At 43.1% G+C, this 17,439-nt stretch overlaps 1 protein-coding gene across 1 annotated transcript in view; it reads right to left on the minus strand.

The window, feature by feature from the left end:
• Positions 1-597: 597 nt before the first annotated feature.
• adamts7 (ADAM metallopeptidase with thrombospondin type 1 motif 7) overlaps positions 598-17,439 on the minus strand; it is a 199,327-nt gene continuing 182,485 nt past the window's right edge. The window contains exon 24 of the mRNA XM_043677125.2: positions 598-1,692. Within this exon, the coding sequence (XP_043533060.2) occupies positions 1,535-1,692 (158 nt within the window). The 3' untranslated portion in view covers positions 598-1,534. The remainder of the gene's footprint in view (positions 1,693-17,439) is intronic.

The following is a 17,439-nucleotide window of genomic DNA, read 5'->3' on the forward strand; positions in this document are numbered from 1 at the left end:
CCATACAGCTCTAACCCTTACTCCTATACTCACTTCGTTTTGTGATGTCTGGCCAACCCAGCATTTGCTCTGTGAATTGCTTACTGCAACTATGCACTGGCTTTCAGTGACTCAGGAGCAATGACACCCAGGTGCTTTCAGACCTCAATACTTCTCAAACTCCCACCGTTTCAGAAATACTCTGTTTGTTCTTCCAAAGTAGGTAGCTTCACTTCTTTCCACTCTACTCTCAAGATGGTGGAAGGTGCATCTGAAGGAGCCTCTCTGCTGTTATCTCTGTTTGGACTGAAACACAAGCAAGCACAAATGTCCTTCCTGATCTGCCATAGCCATCTGACCTCTACCACGGGGCACAGATTCTAGAGGCAGCCTCTGAGACACATTTTAGTAAAGACTCCATTCTGAAAACACAGCTGGTTGCTGAGCTCAGAACACTCCCTGTGACACAGTGAGATATGGGAGAGGAGGCAGACAATGTCAAACAGCAATTAAATTACTCTAGGGGAAACAAAAATCTAAGAGAGGCAAACTCAGGCAGTGGCAATTTCCAATGTGGAAGGCATCATAGGATGTAACAGAGAGACTGAAACCAAGGAATGAGATGGTCAGCTGACATAATATTTGGAGAAAAATGTCATTTTGTACAATCCTGGAGAGAATCCATAATAGAGGCTTAAATGACACCAATAGTTGTTATATGTGACTCATTTACAAAGCATTTCACTTACTATTACCATTGCTACATCCATACAAATATTCAGTAGAAGGAATAGCACAGATCTGCGTGTATTGTACTGTATTATTAGGCAGCACCTTACAATTTGCTGTGCAGCTGTTTTTAATGATTTTTAGCACCATGACTCCAGCCCGTCTTCATTGTACATTAGTCAGAATGACACATGATTCTCACCTAAACTTTACTTTTGAAACTCGAAAATAAAATAGGATTTAAAAAAATTCAAGTACATAAAGGTTCTGTGCTGCCCTGCAGCAACACCCAGGGAAAGGTTAAAGGATGCTGGTCCAACACTGCAGCACCACATTGGCATCTTCTGCCTTCTCACCATTTGTGCCATTAAATACAGCTTTTCCAATTTTTAAGAAAACTCGCAAAAATGGAACTTGCAGAACCACTTTCAGAAGACACATGGCTGTGTTGTTAATGGGAGAGGTGTCTTTCTTAAATATTAGGAGCACCACTTATTTGAGAATACGGTATGTATCTATAGCAACCGCTAGGCCTCAGACCATGTGGAGCAATCCTGACACTGTTATGCCTTATTCTGGCTGCAGTCAGCAGTTAGGATTGTTGTCCTGTCAAAATGGTTGCATAAACAAGAATACTGAAAGAAAGATTCTTCCTTATATATACGTATATATATATATGTATAGAGAGAGAGAGAAAGAGAGAGAGCAAGTGACTTCTTACAAATCTCTCTTTTTCCTGAATTGCTTTTGTGCCTTTCAGTCCCTGTAATCTCTTTATTTTCTTGCATTTTTTAGAAGTTTTTCTTGTGGAGTCGGCGTTGGTTTCTCATCTCCTTGAGACGCGTTCATTGCCACGGTCTCGTACCCCATGTGACTGACAGGTTTGGCAGCACTGTGCCCGCACTGTTTGAAGGTAGCACCGGCCCAGCAGCTTAAGGGTCTGGCAGAAGGCAAACGTCAACCGATCCCGTTCACAGATGTAACCTAAAGGAAAGGAAAAGCAGGAACACATGTACATCAGTTAGTGTGAAGCCGCCAGTCCCAGCTCTTCTCCTCTCACTCTCCTTCCTCTGCTTTGTTATTCTATTACCAGTCAGTAGCCCACCCAGGGGGCTGTCGTGTTTCATGAGACTAAGGTAATTAGCCCTAATCCATAAGGGACCAAATCTCCCTCTGGCAAATGACTGAAACAAGTGATTGAGGTGGATCACAAGAGATGGAGGCAAGTCTCCATGACCTAGCACAGTCAGTACAGTGATGGAACCTGTAGTAAGATGTGACCCACACTCTTGAAAATGAACAACAACAGGCCTTCTTGAATATAACTGTGTACAGACAATGATAAACAAGGACATAACTTAGACCCAGGGTCAAGTTCCACGTGATCTGGTGTCACACAACATAGCTCCTTTCACAGGTGCTTAGTATTTATAGAGTAAAGGTATAATTCCATCTACTCCATGAGTCCACACTGTTGCTGTCACTCTGCAGCAGTCTAGCCAACTGAGCTAACCAATCCCTATTGTGAAAACCACATGAAGAGTTCTGATAACTTGCATAAGGAGAAACTAACTCCTCAGGCATGAGAGTCAGCGAACCAGAGGACAGAGAGATACAGAAAGTGGCGAGGGAGTTGGAAGGAAGATGAGGAGCAGCTTTTTGTTCACATTCTGAGTTGTGGTGTGGAATGCGATGTCTAAGAACACAGTGGAACCAGATTCAATAGAAACCTTTTTAAAAAGTTGGATGAGTACTTGGAGGGGAGAAAATTGAAGGGCTTTGGGAACAGAGCAGAGAGTGGAGCTATTGGTTTGCTTTCATAAAGAGGGTGGCATTGGTGTGATGGACAGAATAGCCTCTTTTGGGAATACAAGATTCTATAATAACTCATTATTACCCCAGAGAAGGGGAAAAAAACCTCATATTTGTTCTTTCATGACGTCTTAAAGGGCTTCATGGCCAATGTAATAATTGTGAAGTTAGTCATTGTTTGTAATGTTGGAAATACAGCGATTTGCACAGCATGCCCACACAAAAACAACTTGATGTTGGCCTGACATCTGTTTTCATTGCTAAGGGATAAATATTGGTGAGGAAACCAGAAACCAGCATTAGCCTGTGAGGCCCGAAAGAGTTGGTTTCTGTGATGTCTCTGTTCTGGTAAAATCTCCTTGTCACAGACACCAGTGATTCATTTAAATATACAGCTAACCAATCTTACTTTTGAAACATATCCACCCCCATCTAAAGTCACATCAAAAGATGACATGGAAATCGTTGAAATGCTCTTGGGCACCACCTGCTTGTTCCTCCTTGATCTCTATTCTGATTTTTTTTGCCTTTGGTGCACCTCTGTTTTGAACTGGGGGGGTGTCAAATAAATAAACATTGTCAGTTGGTAGTAGGTGCTGACTCTAAGTTATGATTCTGTAACAATGCAATTGGAATTCTTTCGTTGATTTAAAGCTTTCTGCAGAAATGAATTAAGTTGACACACTTGTGTTTCAACGGCTGGAGAGTGTTTTAATCTCTGAAGAATTTTCACCAAGTATCACACTTCCTGAAAAAAATGTGGCTTTTTCATCTTTCTCCTATTTATTTAACAGATGGCACAAGAAGAGGAGGGTTATTTTCATTCGATGATAACAACAACCAATTTATCCACTACCTCCTTCTTAAATGGAACTGGATTTTTTGGGGCACAATTTATAAATACATCAAGGAGTCTTAATGGGCAGCCAGTCCCTTAGCAATCTCTTTGACAAAATACTGAGTCTGTTCGGCTACTCTTAATCCCCTCACGGTCACCTGCTAGTCTTCTCTTGTTCCTTTTGTAAAAAAAAGGGCAAAAGCAACAATTTAGATAGAACTAAAACATCACAAAGGATTAGGGAATGAGTTTCAAGAATGACAAAATCAGTTTCAAGGATTTAGGAGAGAGTTTCAGGGAGTAGATGGAATTTCCTCAGGATGGTACTCTGGGTCTAAGCTATCCTCAGGAACTTCCTTCCATCACAAGGTCAGAATTAGGGATATTTGCCGATGACTGCAGAATGTTCAGCACCATTCGGCACTCTTCAGATACTGAAGCATATCCTGCAACATCCGGACATGATTCATACTTGGTCTTATCAGTAAAATGTCATAGCTATGTCATTCAAATGTCAGACAAATATCCAATAAGAGAAAGTTTAATGACCATCCTTTGACATTTAATTGTCAGAATCAACATCTTTGAGATCACCATGAACCAGAAACATCACTGGACTGGCCAAATACATTGTGGTTACTGATGACTCAGAGGCTGGGAAATCTGAGGCAACTAACTATTTCCTGTCTCCTTGTCCACAAGAGATATGTCAAGAAGTTTGATGGAATAATCCCCAATTGCCTGAATGAGTGCAACTCCAACAACACTCAAGAAGCTCAAACCATCCTTTACCTCTTCCCTCCTCACTACCCAAGGCCCCAGGCACACCTTCACACAATCTAGTCTACTGCATTCACTGCTCACGGTGCGGTCTCCTCTACACTGAGGACACGAAACATAGACTGGGTAAACGCTTCACAGCCCATCTACTTTTTTCCACGAAGGAGACCCTGAGATTCATTGCTTGTCAGTTCAACACCCCAGCCTGTTTCCTGGCCAACATCTCTTGTCTCAGGCTTGCTGCAGTGCTCCAGCAAAGCTCAGCATGAGAATAGCATGTCATTTTCCACTTGGGAACCCTGCCACCTTCTGGACTCTTCAACCATTATCAGCTACTAATAGTCTCCAGCAGCTGCTATCCATTCTCCCAGGCTGACCTTTACCCACTGTTTTGTCTATCCAGCTCATTTTCTCTCTCTTTGGGCTCTATCTACACCTACCATTTACTGTCACTCCTTTCTCCACCCCATCTTCTGCATAAACATCAACGTTTCTCTGAGCTACCAACAGTTCGGGAGTTGGTTTGCTGGACCCGAAATGTTATCTCTGATTTCTCTTCACAGATGCTGCCAGACCAATGGAGTTTTCCATCAATTTCTGGTTTTGTTTTTGTACCATCCAGACAACGCAGCCCGCTTGATTGACACCCCATCCACTGCTTTCAATATTCACTCCCTCTACCACCAAAGCATAGTGGCAGCATGTGTGTACTGTATGTAAGATGCACTATAAGAGCTCACTAAGACTCCTTCCTCAGCATAATCCAAACCAACAACCTCTACCAGCTAGAGGGATATTCCTCTCCAAGCCACTCACCAACCTGACTTGAAAGTATATCACCATTCCTTCATTGTCACTGGGTCTATACACAGGCACCCCCTCCCTAACAGCAATGTAGGTGCCCCTCCACTGCCCCCACTTGTGGGTAACAAATACCATCAAAGCCCTCATGAACAAATAATTTTAAATAATTCCCAAAAAGAGTTAGAGAGGTCAAAGTGAGAAACTTGGGAGGAAATAATCTTGTGCAGACAGGATTGATGAAGTTCTCTATTACCCCCCTGAAACACTTCAATCTTCTTTCCTCTCTTGATTCTTGCTGGGCTGAGGCCTTACCCATTCCCCTCTGACCTGCCCATTATCCTATTGTCTCGGTTGTGTCTAGACAGTCCAAAATGGTGGACTCGTCCAAAGGATGGGGGAGGCTGGCTTCATTTCCATTTCTATCTCTCATCCACAGAAAGACACATTGATAACACAACACATTGGGTGCAGCTAGTTATTTTGATGGCAAATGAAGAACATAAAAACATAAAGAACAGCACAAATAGACCATTCAGCCCTTCAATACTGCTCCATCATTTTAACAGAAGAAGGCTGAACTTCTAACTCAACTCCAATTTCCCAAAAAAACCCAACTATGTTAGTAAAACCAAGAACTGCGGTTCTTGCAAATCTGAAACAAAAATAGAAAATGCTGGATTAAATCAGCAGGTCTGGCAGTTTCTGCCTAGAGAGAAATAGAATTAAAGTTTCAGGTCCAGTGACCCTTCATCAGAACAGCAGTAGCACGATGTGTCGCACAATATGTTATTTGCTTTAATATGCAATAATTTAAACGATGAAAATGTTCAATGACTGAACATCCACAGCTCTCTGGTGAAGAGAATTCCAGAATTTCACAATCTTCTGCATGAAAATATTTATCCTGATCCCAAAGCTATTGGACCAAAGCTTTACCCTGAGACTGGAATCCTTGGTAAAAACTGAAAGAACTGCAGATGCTCTAAATCAGAAACAAAGAAACAGAAATTACTGGAAAAGCTCAGCAGGTCTGGTAGTATCAGTGGAGAGAAATCAAGAGTTAACATCTCAGGACCATATTGGAAGTTATGAGTAAGGGTTACTGGACCCGAAATGTTAACTTTGATTTCTCTCCATAGATGCTACCAGACCTCCTGAGCTTTTCCAGCAATTTCTGATTTTGTTTCTGCAATCCTTGGTTCCTGATCCTACAATGATTATATCACAAGCTGACAAAGCAATTGTGACCTCACAATACTTATGTCTGAATATGGATTCGCATTTACTCATAAATTTGGGAATTATTTGCTGCTGCACAGTGTATAAATCCACTGTAGGTTTGATTTCTTTCCCTCTTGTGGAACACACACTGTAGAAGATGTAATCAAACTGGATTTATTTCTGCAGATGTCCCTTTAGACTCAGAAAGTTGAACTAAACTTTTGTTTTGCCTGTGTCTAAGGAACTGGTAGCAGCATCTTTTGTCGATAAGTATCACAAGAATTTTCCAGAAGTAAGAGCTGATAGCAGCATAGTGAGTACAAAAACAGAAATTGCTGGAAAAGCTCAGCAGGTCTGGCAACATCTTTGGAGAGAAATCAGTTAACATTTTGGATCTGGTGACCAAGTGCAATAAGTTATCTGGGATATTAGTGAACAGCGGAGAGAGTTAAATCAATCTGCAAGATTTGGAGATTCCCAACTCACAGCTGGCTGGTTTATACATTAAGAACGCTGGGTGTAAGTTTGTTTGCTGAGCCAGAAGGTCCGTTTTCAGATGTTTTGTCACCATACTAGGTAACAAAACTCACTAAGAACGCTGCACAGTATTAATGGCCAGTTACATTCCCATCAGGGATTGGCTCCACAATGCAGCTCATCCAGCCTCTACCAGAGGAAGGAATCTTCATTCCAAAAACTTCCACAATAGTTTAGTTCAACTCTCTAAGTATAAAGGGATATCTGTGGAAACAGTGCAGATAGAGACCATTTGGCCCATCATGTCTCTACCAACTGTTTGAAGAGCATCCCACCCACACCCCACATTTACCATGGTCAATCCACCTAACCTGCACATCTTTGGACTGTGGAAGGAAACCCATGCAGACACGGAGAGAATGTGCAAACTCCACACAGACTGTCACCTGAGGGTGGAATCAAACCTGGGTCCCTGCTGCGATGAGGCAGCGGTGCTAACCATCATGCTGTACTTAATTGTCTAGTCCTGTTAGAATCTTGTAGGTTATTTTTAAGACGCTTTTTAAGAAGTTGGGGTCTACAATGAGAGAGTGTTGTTTTAAAACCGATGTTTGAAAGGGCGGCTATGTGTTTTGAAAGCAGGCAGCCTGAGCCCCATTGTATGCATCGTGTAAACAACTGTGTGAACACACACTGGATTGGAAGGTTAATCAGGAACAATCAGAGAGCTATGGGTTTAGGCTTGCGCTCCACAAGATCCAAAGGTGTTGGGCCTTAGCCCAGCTTAATATATGAGGTATCAGGAGATTGGTTGGATCTAAATGCATTGTCCAACAAGAACCCTATGACCTCAAGACGGGTTTTGGAGCTGAATTGTGTAGAGAAAGTCTAATGACATGATGCCTCACTCCAACAAATTCCATCCCCGTATCTTCTTTATTTTAGGGGAATTGTGGCATTATGTTGTTCAGAACAGCTGGCAAATAGGTTTGGAGGTGAATCATTTCCACTGACATGTCCAGGGGTCTGCAGATTCCCTTTAAAAGGTTGGCAGTGGAAAACAAGAAGCTGTTAATGAGCCAAATGTGACAAGAGGCCAAATTACTGCAGAAAGCATGAAGGTGAGAGGAAATAAATCCTCCAGATCATGAGGAGTGAGACAATGAGGAATGCTTTAATGTGTTGCAATCCTGGCACTGCCAAATTACTGAGAAAAAGCCACTGCGAGAGCTATGGGTGACTTCCCTTTAATCTGTCACAGGCAACTGAACAAACCAAGAGTGTTTCAAAAGGATGTATTTATTACAGGGCACACAAGACACATTGGGCGCTGACAAAAACATTCAATAGTTCACTTGTACCCAAAATAAAAACAGCTTTTCCGAAAGGTCAGCCGATGCTGTCTTAGTAACTACAGAGACAGAATAAGTAATTTTTAACTGTTCTCTATCCAAAATCTCCAAAAAATTTGTGTTGTAATTTTGGGCTGAGAAATAGAAAATTAGAGCAGGAGTGGGTCCTTCAGCCCTTCGCACCTGCTATGCCATGGATCATGGTTGATCCATCAACCCAGTCCTGTATTTCCACTTTCTCCCCATACTATTTGATCCCTTTAGCCTGAAGATCTATGTCTATGCCTTCCAGAAAACATTCAATGTTTTGGTCTCAGTTGCCTTCTCTGGCAGAGAATCTCACAGGCTCACTACTGACTGGGTGAAGACATTTCTCCTCATCTTGATCATAAATGGTCTATCCCGCACCATTTGACTGTGAACCCTAATTCTGCACTTCCCGGTCATTGGGAACACTGTTCCTGTCTTTACCCTGTCTAGTCCTGTTGGAATTTTGTAGCTTTTTTTAAGATGCTTTTTAAGAAGTTGGGGTCTACAATGAGAGGATGGCCGTGTGTTTTGAAAGCAGGCAGCCTGAGCCTCATTGTATATATCATGTAAACAACTGTGTGAACAAGCTGTAACTGACACATACGTTACAGATGATTTGAAGCCAAGAGACATACAGGTGGAGTGTTTGCTGGCAACATGAAGTTGTTGGTCTATGGACTAATGACCAGTTATTGATAATAGAGATCATTTGTCTAGCAACAACTATGTGATTGTCTGTCTGTGTGTGTAAGGGGAGTTTATAAGAGGATTAGACTTTTAATTTGTATTCATAGAGTCATACAGCACAGAAATAGATGCTTCGGTCCAGCTAGTCCACACCCACGATGTTGCCAAACTAAACTAGTCCCACTTGCCTGTGCTCGGCCCATATCCCTCTAAACCTTTCCTTTTCATTAACGTATCCAAATGTTTTCTAAATGTTGTAACTGTACCCGCATCCACCACTTCACTCTGTGTAAAAAAGTTGCCCCCCATATCCTTTTTAAATCTTTCTCCTCTCAGATTAAAAATATGCCCCCGGCTTTGAACACCCCTATCTTATCTATGCCCCTCATGCTTTTATAAATCTTTATAAGGTCAACTTCCTAAGCTCCAGTGAAAAAAAAGTCTCAGCCTGTCCAGCTTCTCCTTATAATGCAAACTCTCCATTATCAGCAACATCCTGGTAAATCTTTGGTTTATAACTGTTCACCTGTAGCTAGAGTCTAATTACTTGTAATAAATAGTAATTCTTGTCCAGTACAGAAACCTGGTCCTGCTTTCTATCAACCTGGGCCTGAAGATCAAATAAACTAGTAAACATTGTGTATTTATTTTAAAATCTTTAAATTTTCTTACAGCTCTGGGAGTAGTGGGGCTCAATTTCCAGCATTTTCTCCCAGTGAGGTGTGGGGACAGAGTTCTTTGGAACCTTGTTTACCAATGTCAAACTGTTTCTTGATATCAACGTAACTACAATCCCTTTCCTTACCCAAGGATGAATACAATCAATTTAAAAGTGGGAACACAGGTTTCAGAGATTGATTTCTGGTCTGAGAAGGGTGACCTATGCGGAGAAATCAAATAGATAGCATCTATATTTTCTGGATTTTTAGAAGAATGATCTATAAATACCCACTTGGAACTGGATCTGCAGCAACGTATTGTGAATGCTGACCAACTATGCCCTGGTTCATTTGGGGAACTTCCAAGGGCTGCATCATAAGTGATGTAGGGATGATGATAGACTCTAACGATTCCAATGGAATATGGAATGGTTGAGGATGGTCTAGGGATGGGAAGGGGATCAGAGTATAGCAGCTACACCCTTTCTGGGGTAATGTGTTGGTCACTCAGCTGAAGAGACACTTTCACGAATTTAAGGCACATACTGTGCTCAGGGGCATATGGAGCAGACCATAATCCTTAGAGTGCTCTAGGATCACGTGTGGAATCTTTACCACAGATTGCCACTGGGGTGGTGATTACATGTATTCAAGGCTAAAAGGGACAGATGTTTCTGATCAGTAATGGTTATGGGGAAAAGTCAGGAAAGTGGAGGCATGGTTTATCAGATCAGTCATTGTCTCATTGAATGGTGGATCAGACTTGAAGGACAACTTGGGATGGGCAATAAATGCTGGCCCAGCCAGAAAAGCAACATCCCTTGAGTAAATTAAAAAAAAGGCCTACTTCTGCCCTGATGGACCTATCATCACATGCTGTGCTCAGCACAGGTGGAGTAGGCAACAAGGTGATATGATAAGACGCTGAGAAGCCAGGGAATGGGAGTAACTGATCAGGAGGAGGGATGAGGACACTGAGCTGGAGGATGCTGTCTGTGTGGATAACAAAGTTAGTTGCACGGAGCTCTACCTGCCAGACTGGAGCTGACTGACAGCCAGACTCCAGGCTGTGGACAGCAGCAATCAGAGACTGTCAAGGGCAGGTTGACAGCATTTGGTTAGATTTGTTTTCATTTACTTTGTGTTCCTTGTTTGATGGCTGTCAATAAAAGCTCATATTTGGAACTGACTAATTTCTTGCTGATGCATGAAGCCCCCCTGACTGGACAAAAGCAAGCTGTGGGTGGTCTCTGGGCAGTGGGGAAGCAGTAGAGGGAACTAGACAGCATTGACCATAGACCATAGAACACTACAGCCTTTCAGCCCTTGATGTTGTGTCAACCGGTGGAACCAATCTGAAGCTCCACTAACCTACACTATTCCATTATCATCCATACATCTATCCAATGAACATTTAAATGCCCTTAAAGTTGGCACGTCTACTACTGTTGCAAGCAGTGCGTTCCATGCCCATATTACTCTCTGAGTAAAGAAACTACCTCTGACATCTGTCCTATATCTATCACCCCTTAATTTAAAGCTATGTCTCCTCGTGCTAGCCATCACCATCCAAGGAAAAAGGGTCTCACTGTCCACCCTATCTAACCCTCTGATTATCTTATATGTCTCAATTAAGTCACCTCTCAACCTCCTTCTCTCTAATGAAAACAACCTCAAGTCCCTCAGCCTTTCCTCATAAGACCTTTCCTCCACACCAGGCAACATCTTAGTAAATCACCTCTGAATCCTTCCTAAAGCTTCCAATCCTTCCTATAAGGCGATTACCAGAACTATATGCAATACTCCAAGTGCGGCTGCACCAGAGTTTTGTAAAGCAGCAGCATGACCTCATGGCTCTGAACTCAATTCCTCTACCAATAAAAGCTAACACACCGTATGCCTTCTTAACAACCCTATCAACCTGGGTGGCAACTTTTAAGGATCGGTGTACATGGACACTGAGATATTTCCACTCATCCACACGATCAAGAATCTTACCATTAGCCCAGTACTCTGCATTCCTGTTACTCCTTCCAGAGTGAATCACCTCACACGTTTGGACGTGATGTATATAAGGACAACTAACCTGTGTGTGCTGGTGGTTAAGCAGCGACTGGCTGAGAATAGGGTGCTGTGCGTGTGTGAGAGTGTGATTGCTGGATTGCCAACAGTGTTCAGGTGCACAGCCATCTCTCAACAAAGGAGCAGGAATACCAGATTTTTGCCAGATATCAATGGAGTGGCGAGTTGTTCTGGGAATGGTACTTGGTATGATGGGGACAGAGTAGGATGTGAGAGATACTACAGGAGTGGGGTAGGTCGTTAACAAGATGGGTTTGGTCAGATCCTGCTGGGCCTCACATGAGAATTCCTCCAAAAAAAATGACACTGTTCGCACTTTGCCAAAACAACATAACATTCAGTCGTTTGAATAAAGGGAGAATTATTTTCTAAAAGTAGTTTTGCCTGGAATAAGTCAAAACATGGAATTGCTCCAAATTAATTTTAATTATCTCCGTTTAGCTTGTTTTACAATTTTGATTACAGATTAATTCCAAGTTCACGTACATGTCATGTCGTTAAGACCAATTGCACATGGCCCTCTTAAGCAGCTGATGGGAACACTGCTTTCTGCTCCAGGCTTCACTTTCCAGTCACACTGCAATCCTCACTGGCTGACTTCAGACAAACAGGCGATGGACTATTGGGAAACTCCACCTCAGTGTACACTGCACACTGCACATGACGGCTCTGTCTCAGCATGACTCTTGCAGGAACCACTGTCAATGCTATTTTTACGGCTGGTATTGAATGCTGCATTGCTGTAACTGCCCCCTATCTTCCATCCATCTTAAACATGAGCTCATCAAATCTCTGCTGTCTGCCTTTAAAATTAGCCATTTAAATACTGTGCTACAAGAGCAGGTTAGGAATAAATAACTCACAGTAAGTAACTCACCTCCTGACTCCCCAAAGCCTGTCCACCATCTACAGGGCACAAGTCAGGAGTGTGATGGAATACTCCCCCCACTTGCCTGAACGGGTGCAGCTCCGACAACACTCAAGAAGCTTGACATCACCCTGGTCAAAGCAGACCACTTGATTGGCATCACATCTACAAACATTCATGCCCTCTACCACTGACAACTAGTAAGCAGCAGTGTGCACTATCGACAAGATGCACTGCAGAAGTTCACTAAGACTCCTTAACATCTTCCAAACCTATGACGCCAACCATCTAGAAGGACAAGAGCCGCAGATACATGGGAACACTACTCCCTCCAAGCCACTCACCATCCTGACATGGAAATATATCACCGTTCCTTCAGTGTCACTGGGTCAGAATCCTGGAATTCCCTCCCTAACAGCATTGTGGGTCAGCCTACAGCACATAGACTTCAATCATTCAAGAAGACAGCTCACCACCATCTTGTCAAAGGACAACTAGGGATGGACAATAAATGCTGATCCTGCCAGTGATGCCCACAATCCCAAGATGAATAAGATAAATAATCATGCTGACTGCATTCACTACTCCTGCTCCCCACTCCCCACTCCCCACGCCCCCACCCCGATATCTGCTGACCTGTGTTGGTCCCTGGTTGTCCCAACATTTTGATTTTAAAGTGTATTCTTGTTCTATGACATATTCAGAGGCTTACCCCTTCCCCACTGTCTATAATCCCTTCCAGCTGCACAATGCGCTGAGATCTCACCTCTCCTCCAATTCCAGCCTATATGTATCCCTGGTTCCCATCGCCCACTGACTGCTGTGCTGGGCCCTACACTCTGGAACTTTCTCCATAAAGCTCTCGGCATCTCTCCCTTCCTTTGATACATTCTGAAAAACCTACCTCTTTGGTTAAGCTTTTACTGATCTGTCCTGCTATCTCCTTAAATAGCATAATGCCTGAACTTGTTCAATGGAGCTCATGTGAACCATGTTGGACTGTTTGCTCTGTTGAAAGTGCTATATAAATGCAAACTACCATTGTGTACAGCAACAGATTCCCCTTTGGTCAGCCTGTCATGCCCACCTCAAAGTAAACAGTTCATCTGAAAAATAACCTCATCAATAGATTGGTCATCAGGAACAGTTTCTCCAAGATTGATTTTTCACATCTATTACTTCTGCTGACAGAAACAGAAGGAAGCCGTTCAGCCCATCTATCTGGTTCTACCATCTAATGGTATCATGGCTGGGTCAAAATCTTAGGATTCCCACTCTGTGGCTGGGTGTAACTTCATCACATGGTCTGCAGCAGTTTCAGATGGAGTCTCCCACCATTATCTTCACAAGGGTAACTTTTTCTTTAATTCATTTACATGATGAGAGCATCACTGGCTGGGCCAGCACTAATTGCCCATCCCTAATTGCCCAGAGGGCTGTTGACAGTCAACCACATTGCTGTGGGTCTGGAGTCACATGTAAGACAGACATTAGTGAGCCAGATTTTTCGACAATCAACAATGGTTTCAGGGTCATCATTAAACCAGATTCTTTTTTAATTAATTCAAACTCCGCCATCTGCCACGGTAAGATTTGAACCAGAGTCCCTAGAACATTACCTGGGCCTGGGAATTAATAGTGGAGTCATGGAGCTACAGGGTCATGGTCACCCCAGGTTCAATAATAAATAAATACGGATTAAATAACACAGGCTGGCCCTGTCAGTGGTGATCATATTCCCAGGAACAAATGAAAATAGTTGTCTGCCCTGTGTCCTGATTTGATCCACTGTATTGCTTCACATCTCTTAATATGCTGTCTCACAAAAATCTCTCAATCCAATAATTCATTCACAATTCATTAGCTGCAGCAACTGCTCCTTGTTGAGGGACAGTGTTCTACCCTTTGTCCATTCTTGTGTTCCCTAAACTATTTCCTAATCTGTTTCCTAAACTCTCTCCTACGACTGATAGATCTTTGAAACAGGCAGGGAACTGATTTCATTTGTTCCTGGGATATGAGGGCCAATGACAAGGACAGTCTTTATTATTTAACCTGTAATTTATTCATTTATTATCCCTCATTTATTTATTATTTAACAGGGAGGCAATGGCCCTGGCTTTGATCCTAAGGTCGTGTTCCCTTGAGACTCTCAGATCATTTGAAAGGGTTTCTCATTGGTACTAACTCATTAATTTCTTTCAAAATCCTAAGATTTTCAACCAAATGACCTCTTCAGTTTCTACATTTCAGGAAAACAAACCTCATTTACATAACTCTCTATCAATTTAACCCTTGGTGCCCTGGTAATGATCTGGTGAATGTGCTCAGTAGCCTTCTAAAGTAAGTGAAGCCTTTCTAAAGGATGGTGCCCAGAATGTGACCCATCCAGGGCTGTGTGGAGATAGTTACATTCTCGTTTAAGATTATCAGGAACAGAGACTGCTGACCTCGGGAGAATGTCTGGAGTTGACCACAGCCAAAAACTTTCACCTCAGCAACTGAACCACAATGACCTCTACAGGGAAGCAAAAGGTCACAAATCTGTACAGCCTCTCGGAATTAATTTGTTGTGCTTGGATTCTCCCAAGGGACCTCAAGGTTTCCCATGGAATCTGACTCCTAATAGATTTCGCTGCACTTTATGAAGCAGTTAATGTGAGCACGGCCTTGCTGGGGGGTCCAGATGTTTCTCCTATCATCACAGTGATCAGTTTGGGTTACACAAACCCAATCCCTCAACAGCACACATCGATAGAGAGAGGAACAGCTCATCAGAATAGATGTGTCCCCTCCATATTTATTTAACCTCTTCCCAGGTCATAGCGATCATGGAAAATAACCTCCGAAGATAGAAACACTGGAGGATGGGAGTGGGAAAGGATTTCTCTTCTTAACCGCTAACCGAGCGATGCCTATTGGAAAGGGGCAAGGATTAGATTTGGATGGGTGGTCAGGTGATGGCTTTCATAGTTGCACAGCTCACTGAGACCACAAGATGTATTTCTGTCCCAGTCGGAAGGGCAGGAGGTGGTAGGAAAGGAAGCAGGCAGACAGGTATGTAATCTGCTGAAACCATCCCAAACCAGAGTCAATTTGGTTGAGGCCAGATTGGGGGAGAACACCTCCCAATTCCTGGAGGTGTTTACTTTCAAGGCTAACGGAAAAAAACAATTCCGTCCATTTCCATCCAGGCCCCTGCCCCATGACATGAGGTAAATGGCAGCTGTCTGGAGATGGTCTCCTACTGACAGACAAGGAGAGGAAGAAACAGAACTCCCAGGCAGGCTCTGAGGCTTACCCGCTTGTAGTTATAGCCACAAAACACCCCTTAATGGGGCCCCCTTCCACTGTGCTGGTCTTACAGATGTGGCCGTGTTTTGCTTTTGAAGTTACTAAGAGGACATTTCTCAGATGGAGGTGTTCCCTCTCTCCATTCCTTGCAACTGTTGTGTTACAGCTCATGCTCCATACGTCTACATGCTCTGAAGAGGCAACCTCATGATGCCATCATTGTATGAGAGCATGTGACCTGAGGGTAGAAAGGTCTCAGGCTCCATCTTACCTCAGATTATTTGAAGCATGGCATTCTACTGGAAGTATGTTCCTCTGTTGCAAACTAACAGCTTAATATTAGCTGTTGTTTGTTTGAGGAATATAGTATTTAAACATAATAGTTAAATATGGTAAGTGCCTATTTCACTTTTCATTACCATGATATTCATGTCCAAGTTTCTTTATGTTACGAGAGACCATAAGACTATAAAATGTAGCAGCAGAAGTAGGTCATTCAGCCCTTGGAGTCTGCTCTGCCATTCAGTGAGATCGTTGCTGAACTGATAACCCTCAACTCCACTTTCCTCCTTTTCCCTGTAACCCTTGATTCCCTTGTCTATCTCACCCGTAAAGACCCAGCCTCGACAGCCCTCTGCTGTAAAGAATTCCACAGATTCACAACCCTCTAAGAGAAGAAATTCCTCCTCATCTCTATTTTCAGTGCGTGAGCCCTTATTCTGAGATGATGCTTTCGGGTCCCAGATTCTCCCACAAGGGGGACAACCTCTCTGCTTCTTCCTTGTCAAACTCCCCAAGAATCTTGTATGTTCCAGTGAGGTCACTTCTCATTCTTCTAAACTCTAATGAGACTGACTGACTCAACCTCTCTCATGAGACAGTCCCTCTGGATCTGGTAACAGCCTATCAGAATCTATGAATCTAGTGAACCTTCTCTGGACTGTCTCCAATGCCAATATATTTTTCCTTATATGAGAGGTCAGAACTATTCACAGTATTCTTGCTGTGGTCCGACTTATGCTTTGTATAGTGTTGGTGTAACCTCCCTACTTCTATAAGCATTGCCATATCATGTTAAACACACTGTTCGAAAGCAGGCACTTCATGGGCAGTGGGTGATCCTTCCTTACAAAGACCTCCTCAATGAAGCAGGAGGTCTGGCCTCTCACCATTAATTGGCTGCGTCAGGCACAAATACCTGCTGGGTGCCTGCTGTGTGTACAGCACGGGGCTGGGAGTGTCCACTCAATGCTAGCTGGGTTGGGTTGGGTTGATGGGAGGGGGGGGGGTCCCAATCCAGAACACAACATCCTGCTCCTAGTGTCTGAGACAACAACAGGGACTTGGTCAAGATTCTGTTGGAAAGGGAACCAAAACAAAGCTGGAAAAGAAGGGAGAGAAATGGGAAGTAAGAAAATGATTGAGCAATATTTCTGCCTAATGCCGCACAGCGTGGTGTTCAGCGTTTTCCTTCCGTGTGGTTGCAGAGTGGTGTGTGATTGCACTAACAGAACAGAGTCTGATTTACCAATTCCACATGGGACTGATTTTTGAAGCCAAATTCTCTCAGGAATCAGTGGCTTTCAGCGGGGTATGGGGTTTGGGGATGTCGGGGCAAACTAAGTGAGGTCTGTCCTGCTCCAGTTGCTGATGTGAGAGATCCCAAGGGTATCGGCTACTGGCTCCTGACAGGAAACATCCAATCTCTTTCCAGTTCTCTAATTTAAAAAGCCATCCTGACAGCTACAATAATCCAAACACAAAGTGAATCAACAGCAAGCAGAGCAGTTTATTATTTTTACTGTCACCATGGCAATAGTGGAGGAC

This window comes from Chiloscyllium plagiosum, unplaced genomic scaffold (assembly GCF_037043375.1).
Source record: "Chiloscyllium plagiosum isolate Xiang-an unplaced genomic scaffold, Cpla_swu_hap1 HiC_scaffold_39, whole genome shotgun sequence".
Lineage (NCBI taxonomy): Eukaryota > Metazoa > Chordata > Chondrichthyes > Orectolobiformes > Hemiscylliidae > Chiloscyllium > Chiloscyllium plagiosum.